Source organism: Cicer arietinum, chromosome 6 (assembly GCF_000331145.2).
Source record: "Cicer arietinum cultivar CDC Frontier isolate Library 1 chromosome 6, Cicar.CDCFrontier_v2.0, whole genome shotgun sequence".
Taxonomy (NCBI): Eukaryota; Viridiplantae; Streptophyta; class Magnoliopsida; order Fabales; family Fabaceae; genus Cicer; species Cicer arietinum.
The window spans coordinates 32,600,490-32,609,365 of NC_021165.2; the positions used below are offsets into that span (position 1 = coordinate 32,600,490).

The 8,876-nt window shown below is 30.2% G+C and overlaps 1 protein-coding gene across 1 annotated transcript; it reads left to right on the forward strand.

Annotated features, from left to right (window-relative positions):
- The first annotated feature begins 773 nt into the window (after positions 1 to 773).
- LOC101513082 (uracil phosphoribosyltransferase) lies at positions 774 to 8,482 on the forward strand. The gene is made up of 12 exons (XM_004506577.4): positions 774 to 1,047; positions 1,234 to 1,329; positions 2,514 to 2,592; positions 3,605 to 3,663; positions 4,109 to 4,186; positions 4,741 to 4,822; positions 5,404 to 5,452; positions 5,645 to 5,706; positions 7,372 to 7,439; positions 7,915 to 7,970; positions 8,046 to 8,093; positions 8,188 to 8,482. The coding sequence occupies exons 1-12, from the start codon at positions 910 to 912 to the stop codon at positions 8,237 to 8,239; spliced, it is 867 nt and encodes a 288-aa protein (XP_004506634.1). The 5' UTR covers positions 774 to 909; the 3' UTR covers positions 8,240 to 8,482.
- The last annotated feature ends 394 nt before the right edge of the window (positions 8,483 to 8,876 follow it).

The window sequence follows — 8,876 nt, forward strand, 5'->3', positions numbered from 1 at the left end:
ATTAATAATGATTGCAATATTTAGTACACAATAGTTATATTGATAAAATAGTTATTTCTTTATGTATTTTTTCATTACATAATTAGATGATTTTGAATATTGCTTATGCCATTTATGTCAATAAAAGTTAAATTTTTCCCCTATATTTTCTAATTAAATATATTTTCCAAACTATTTATTTACTTTCATATACTACATTCATCTCTAAATATAAGATCTCATTAATCAAATTATAAGAATTAAAAAAGTGTATTAAATTCGTTGTTAATTTATATTATTTTTATAATTTTATCTTTCAAGAAAAAATTAATTAATATTTTTTAATAATATTTATTATTATTTTTATTTCGGAATTATAGAATATAGAAATTAAATGTAATACACTCTAGATATAAAATGACATCCAATCATAAAATGTCAGATTCATGAAATAAATGTGAAACTTCCCTTTTTTTACTTTTTTATTTGTTGTGCTATCAACATGCCGAATACACTTACAACATCTAATATTTATTGTTAGTGGAAGAAAAAGATGTAAGTTAATTTATTATATTAATACAATTTTATCATTAAAAAAAGGTAAATTAATTAGACTTTGTCCATATAAAATAATTAATATTTTCATTATAGTATTTATTATTTGTGGAAAAAAAGTTAGAAGAAATACATGTATATCTCTTTTGATTTTGTAATTTAATTTTTTTCATAAAAAATAAAATAATAATCTTATAAAATAAGAGTTTTGGATAGAAGTACTAGTAACCAAATTGGAGGGAGCTGCTGGTGTGCTTACAGTTACTTTACTAGCTTACTGAAATAAAAATAAATATCCTCTTGACAAAAACCTCTTAAGACTCGACATTGAAATTGAAATTCTTAGGAAGGGATAATAGATCAAAACATTGTTTCATGGCTTCGTGCCGCATTCAGTGCTACCTTAATCTTCCATTCGCTTCCGATGCGGCGCGTTTTCCGTTCCCTTCTCACTCTTCACTCCCTCCTATTTCTTCTCCTATTATTTCTACTTCTCTCTTCACAACAACAAAGGCAATTAAATATTCCCCCTTAACTTTTTTTTAATTACTTATCATTTTTGTTTGATTAAATACTAGATTCCTGATTCCATTATTATTATAATATATATATAGACATACATACCTTTTTAATTTAATTATTAATAATTAATAATATTGATATAATATCTTTATATATTGGTTGTGTTTTCCCACTCAGATCCCTTTTTCAAGTGTTCCGCGCCGCACCTTTGGAACAGTGAAGACTCAAATGACTACGGAAGAGAAGCCTCTCTCTCAAAACAACAAAATGCTAGTTAGTTTTTTTTACTCTTTTTTATTTTTATTTTCGGTTTTTGTGTTTGGTACGTGAGAAAAGAAAATGTGGGAAATAGAGTTGAAAGTTTTGTTTCAGGGTTAATTTGTTTTTGTGGTGACAAAAATTAATTTTGAATGAATTGAAGTGTCTGTTTGGTTTATCGTGATTAATCACAACGTAAAACCTAACATGCAAGAAATTGAGAACTCGTTTGTTATAGGTTAATTTTAACAATAATCAGTGTTCAGAGTTTTCAAATGTTTGTTAAACCTTTTGAAAATAATCAGAATATAAAAATAATTTTAAAACTGCTTTGAACGTGAAGTGTTATTTATGTTTGAAAACATATAAATGTGAGTTGCACGGAACATTTGATTTGAGTGTAAAAATCACGTTTTGAGTCAAAAAACTACAAATTTTAGGGGCCAAATCAATTCCAATTGATATCATCTAAAACATGTCAAAATCAATTTTATGTGTTTGAAATCACTTTTGGTTCTCCCTACTTTGAAACAAAACACACTTAAATGCTATGAAATTTGTAGTTCCTTTTAGTCGGTGTTTGGTTCTACATACTACACAATGACAAAATTGATTTTGATTGCGTGTTTGGTTATCTGGTGGCGAAAATTTATTTTGATCACGTGTTTGGTTATTCGGTGGTTAAAATTGGTTTTGGTTAAAAATGAATTTAAAGTTAAAATGATTTAAGTTTGTATTTGTTTACATGAAAATGAGTTAACAATTATTGAGTGTAAAAATCACTTTTGGAGTAAGAAACTACAAATTCTAACTTTAAGTTAGAATATTTTCTACAGAGAAAATCAAATTCTAATTGAGAATCTCCAAACATACCAAAATCAATTTTAAGTTTTCAGAATCACTTTTGCCTATCCGAAAAGTGAATCCAAATGTTATGGATTTTAGGTCTGTTTTTGCTTATGAGAAAAAATAGAGAGAAAGCAGGTTATTTTTCTTTGTTGATGATTTATGTGTCATTGCTTAATTGCTTGATTAATCTGTTTATTGGGTTTTTTTTTAATTCGTTTTGTGGTTTTGCCTCCGTTTGTTCCGAAGGAAAAAATGGAAGGAAGGGAGATTAAAGTTTGAATTTTTGCCATATGCGGTGTCTTATAATTAATGATTGATTGATTACAATGTTTGTTGGTTTTCTCTTGAAGGTGTATGTACCTCCCCATCCCTTGATCAAGCACTGGGTTTCGGTTCTCAGGAATGAGCAAACTCCTTGTCCCATTTTCAGTGAGTGGCAAAGTTTTGATTTTTAAGCAATACTTTGATTTGAGATGAACATTGATCCACCTGATTTCAATCACTTTAATCAGCATTGAAGAACTTCATATATTTTAAATTAAAATTAATCATATAGCAATTTTCGTGTTTAATTCTCACGCTTATTGTAGCTTCTTGACAAACACATTCTATCAAACTAATGGTGAGAAAACTTATCTGTTAATCTGTTACTTCTGGTAATTAGAATAAAAGAAATTTGCAGTTGTTTATTGATAGAACACTGCAAATTAAGAGGAATGAGGGCCCAAAGAGTGGGCCCCACTCACCCATATCACACACTTCACACATTTAGTTTCTAGAATGATGGATGAAGGGAATAAAAGCTAATTAATAATGTCTCTTATTCTACTGATATTCCATTAAAGGAATGAGGGAAGGGGAAGTGGGAAAGGAATTCAGTTTCAAGAAGGATGAATGAAAGGAATAAAAGCTAATTAATAATATCATTTATTTTATGTTATAAGAATGAGGGAATAGGAAGAGAGGAAAGCATAAAAATATTCTAAGAAATAATTAGGGGAATTCTTTCTCTGGTTAGGAGCAATTTTGCTCTGATTTAGGAGTTCTTAGAACTCTGGTTTAGTTCATTTTCTGCATTTTTCAGATTTCCAACATTGTAACAGCTTCAGAGCTCATCAATTCTAGTCAATAAAATTCTGGTTTCTATCATTTATAAGGAACTTGGAACTGGGCAACTGAAGTTAAAATATTCGGGTTCTTTCCAAATAAATTGACTCATGAGAAAGATAGACCTGTGAGCCTGTAGCATCAATTTTGCATACATTGGAAAGTTCAACTTTTTAGTTTCACCACTGTCACTCATTCTGCTTTTCTTTTCTTTTCTTTCTTTAATGTTAATCCATTATTTTTTATTTAACTAATTTTTTAGTCAAACTTAGGTTGATATTACTTGATTAATATATGAAGGTTGATTTGACACTTTGGGTTTCTAATATTGTAGGAAATGCAATGGCTGAGTTGGGAAGGCTGCTAATGTATGAAGCTTCAAGGGATTGGTTGGTTAGTTCCCATTTCACGCTATGCTATAATTATCCTATTTTTTCACTTGAATTTTTTTATAGCTCCTTCAATGTAACTTGAGATTTTAACAATCTTTTATTTTTAAATCATTTAATTCTAAAATCTTTACAAATTAAAGACATGATTTTTCATCTATACAAGGGTGAGCTTAGGTTTTTGTTTCTAATAATTTTAAATTTTAAATTTCAATCTTCATATATCATTTTATAGAAAAAGAATCCATACCTTGTTACTTAATTTTAAATTTTATAACTTTTTATTCATCACTCCCTCTCGATATTATTATGGATACAAAAATATGGAGCTTGTCAGTTGTCACTGATTAGAACTTATGACAGTGGATTGAGTTATAACTTTTCCTGTTATCACACATTCATACCATCGGATTTATATTTATTCTCTTCTTTTGTTTTGTTGTTTTCAGCCAACAGTGTCTGGAGAGATTCAATCACCTCTGGGTGTCGCCTCAGTGGAATTCATTGATCCAAGGGAGCCTGTAGCTGTCAGTATCATACTTCTTTCATTTTGTTTATTTAGACTTTGATATTTTCAGGATATATATCATTTTCTTTTATTAAAGATATATATCATTATTCATGCCAACTACATACATACTCCTATTCCACATATAATCATTGATATTTTTTTTAAACTTATACTAAATAGTAAATACTGAAGCTATTGAATGAAAGGAAAATAGAAAGAAATATATTGAATCCGTGTATACAATGGAGACTTTTTATAAAGACTTAAAAGTAATAAAATAAGATAAATACAAAGTATTCTATCTCTATTTATAGACGTGATAGCATAAGATTGAAAATTAATCCTAAAAGATAAACTAAGATATTCTAAAATAATATCAAGATATTATTTTATATTCTAACTAAAGCATTTCTGGGTTAAAATTTCTTTAGGCAAATCCAAACTCATATATTCCTTCTATGTATATTAATAGCGGTCATTGTTGTCCGAAATTCCTTTGACAGTCTTGTTGATGCGGTTGTTTTGTTCCTTTCTGAAAGATATTGCCTGAATCATTTATCAGTTTTTCAGGTAATTCCAATCTTGAGAGCTGGTCTTGCTCTTGCTGAACATGCATCATCAATATTGCCCGCAACAAAAACATATCATCTAGGTAATGATTCATGTATTGTACTTGTTGTTACTGAAAACAAGAGGATTCAGATGCTATATTGATGCTTATGTTGTATATTTGTAACTTTAATCCTAGAAATTCTGAGGTACATCCAACAAACATGATTTATCGGGAAAAAGTCTTGTTTGGGATCCATCATCAAAAGTCAGTAAATCAACAAATCAAAGCATTAAATAAATAAATAATTTTACAGTACATTAAATTTGGGAATGGAAAAGAGTTAGAGAATTTGAAAAGCAATTTGTGGAATAGAATATATTTTGATGAAAAACTAACTTTACTAAATTTGGGTTTGTGTATGAAATACACTTAAACTAGACTCTAATACCAAAAATGTAATTAGACGTTACATCAATTATTATTAATATTATTATTATTATTATTATTATTTTTGTTGTTGTTGTTGTTGTTCTATTGTTCATTATAAACTGATAATAAGATGATGAATTATGTAGATGTCATATTTTCTAAGGACACATCTACAAAACTTGAGTATGTTTTTGGTCTATTTTTTAAAATTGAATAATAGTTTTGTTTTTCCTTTTGTCTCTTTGGAAAAGGAATAAGCAGAAATGAAGAAACTCTTCAGCCAACTATATATTTGAACAAGTAAGATATTCATGCTTGAAAAAAATGTTTTTTTCTTCTTTTGGCCTTTTCCTTTTCTCTTTTCACTTCTAGAATGGCTGGTTGATGTTGCGGATCAGTAAAGGGCACCATTGTTTCTATTGCTTTTGGTTTGTTCTGTTGAATACTTGAGCGGCTTTTGTTATATACTCTCATCCCGTGTGTGATTTTCAGGCTACCGGACAAATTTGCAGAAGGGTCTAAAGTATTTGTGGTTGATCCTATGCTGGCAACTGGTATGTAGTGTCTACTCTTGTTTGAGCTTTCACTGTCGTGCAAATTGTTCATTAACACCGAGCCTTTTGAATTCTTTCTACATCTGATATGAATTTCTTTGGTATTCATGGCTTGTGGCCTCTATATGTTTCTCTTTAGAGTTTTATTTCATTAGATTTAATTGAATAGCATACAAGTGAAGAGTAGTCCATATTTAGATCGGATTGAGTTGGTTTTTATATTAACCCTTACTCATCCTTACAAAATCAACTTGTAAGGTGAGAGATATACCTTATAAACTAGTTTCATGTCTTATCTTTTTTTTAGGGGTGGCTAAATGAATGAATTGAATAAAATTTGGTTTGGATTATAATAGATCAATTATAATAATCCATTTAAATCCATTAGAAATTCATTAAAAAATTCAATACACCCATCATCTATTTAATAAAAAGATTAAATCCATTGTTAGTTTCAGCTCGACCCCAAGTTGCTCCCACACGCCCGGTCTGCTCCCACTTGATCCCAACTCGCCCTTAGTTCACTAGCACTCGACTCTGATCTACCCCACTTGTCTTGGTTTGCCTCCACTCACCCCCGATCCGCTGCCACTTGACCCTGGGTAGCTCTTGATCTGATACTAAGTCGGAACATGTTATTATATAGTTTGCAAGCATTATGTCTTTGCTTAATGATGTGCTTTGCAATTTCACTGATAGATTAATAGCCTTTAATCTCTATTTCACGTGTTGTTAGATCTTAAAAATAACATCGACAGAGAATAAAATATAGTTGGGTGTAAGTAGATTATTCCTATTATTACACATAACAAATTGGTTAATGTGAATGAGGGAAATTACTATCCAAAAGCTATAAGCTTCAATACACAAATGCAACACAAATAATCCAAAAAGTGGGGTGGAACAAGGCAAGTTGGACAACTTGTGGCGGGTAAGGGTCGGGTGTGTCGTGATGGATTGAATTTTTTTAATGAATTTCTAAGGGATTGTTTTAATCCAAATCAAAATTTATTCAATCCATCCATTTTGCCACCTCTAGATGGATGTAATCAAACTCATTTTTTTATTATTTTTATCTAATGTTTTGTTTACATATAAAAGTGATCCATTGCATTTCATAAAAAAAAGTGATCCATTGGATTTCTTTTCAAAATTTGGATGAATCGCTAACCATCCTTATTAGCAATTGATGAATTTTATCCAATCTATTAACTATTTTATTGTATGGTGGATAATTGGATTGAATTGCCACCCCTACTCTTTTGTATGTGAAACTTGGGTTTTTTCTCTATACACCCCCTCATGCGCAACACTGTTATGATTGATTCATAAATACTACGGTGGGTGGTTTGGTGGATAGACAGTAATACAATATTAGGTTTGTGGATTAGGTCTAACTTATCCTTAAAAACATCTTGCAAGGTGAGGGATGTGCTTTATAAACTCTTTTACACCTTATCTAGTTTGAATGTGGGGCTTGGACTTTTCCGAATAATTTTTGTTACTGGAAAAATTTACCTTAAAATTCCGTTCAAATCAAACTAATAATCGCTGGGAAAAAGTTGATTAGTGGATTGGTTCCAATTTTGTACAGCCAAATATGATCTATGATATCTATGCATCAGTTTTGTGGTACTATGATTTTATATTTCGCATGAATTTCAGGTGGTACTATACTGGCAGCCTTGAGTCTCTTAAAGGAACGTGGAGTTAGCAATGAGAACATTAAAGTGGTAAGGAATAGTCTCTGTATAATCAGAAGCTATATCTCTTCTTTTAATTTTAAGCCAAACATATTTCTATTCATGCACTTTTGGTGTGTTTGGGAAACAACTTCAATAAAAGCTTATTGCATAAGTTGTATAATTGAAGTGAGAATGAGGGGAAACTCTGCACAAGCTTAGCATAAGCTATTATGAAGAGTTTATGAAATTAAGGTTAAAATATTTAGCGGTTATATCAAAAATTATTTTTATAAACTCTTTCAAATATTTATCCACAAGTTTTTACTCATATAAGCTATTCCAAGCGACCCCTTAATTGTTTAAGTCTAGTAATGACTACGTATCCGAACTCCGAAGTTTGCTCTCTACGCATTACACTATTTACATCATGCATTATGTTTTTATTAATACTCCCTATATGTAATTAAGTTATATATTCTTTTGATCAATTGCTTAATTAATTAATGAACTAATGATAATGCAGATATCTGCATGCTCTTCCCCTCCGGCTCTTCAAAAGCTAAGCGAGCAGTTCCCAGGGTTAGTCGCATAACATAAAATTTTCTTAAATTTCTTTTAATTAATCACCAGTGTTCTAATTATTAAATTTTGCAGGCTTCATGTGTATACTGGAATAATTGATCCCACAGTTAATGACAAAGGGTTGGTGCCTAACATCATAACTTAATTTACTTGGCTGAATTTATATAATTGATAGTTTGATACATTATTAATGTGTTTTATTTCTCTTGTTTAGGTATATAATTCCTGGCCTTGGAGATGCCGGGGATCGCAGCTATGGTACATGATATATGAATGTTAATTATTGGTTTAATGTATCAATTTTGAGTAAAGTTATCAATACTTTACAGGTTTTTGGTTATTAATGTTATGAATCAAAATAAACAAGTGTTTAAATCATTTTTTAGTTTCATTTTGTCCAAATACCCAATCATTTTGAATGGGGAGGTTACGGGTCTAGGTCAGCTTGATAACCTTACTAACCGAAACGATTAATTGTGAAAAAATGGTTTGGTTTGGTTTGGCTTGCATATTTTAAACTGGATGTGTTCAAATCGGATACCTAACTTGGAATGGGAAATTTGATACTCAATGAGCACAAACTAACCTTATATATTTTGAGAAATTCTAATATCATTCTGCAGGTAATTGATATGGTGCACAAGTCATTTAAATTCTTTACGGTACACAAGTTTTTTTTACCATCGGATTATAAAGTCTCACTAAGTTTATCATAAACCCACCACATTGGATCTTTTCCTCATTTTGCTGTACATCTTCACACACCAACTGTCCATGCCTACTTGCTCTTTCACCAAATATGTGTGGAAGGCTGTTTTGAATTGGTTGGGGTCGTGTGTTGCACCAAATGCGTTGAAAGAAATAAAATCACATCAGAAACTGGTCTTTATTTTTTTGTCAATC

Coding starts and splice junctions, on each gene's coding strand:
- LOC101513082 (XM_004506577.4), top strand. CDS start 910: ATGGCTTCGTGCCGCATTCAGTGCTACCTTAATCTTCCATTCGCTTCC. Junction 3,664..4,108: donor AAGCTTCAAGGGATTGGTTG/GTTAGTTCCCAT, acceptor TGTTGTTTTCAG/CCAACAGTGTCTGGAGAGAT. Junction 4,823..5,403: donor AACAAAAACATATCATCTAG/GTAATGATTCAT, acceptor TCTTTGGAAAAG/GAATAAGCAGAAATGAAGAA.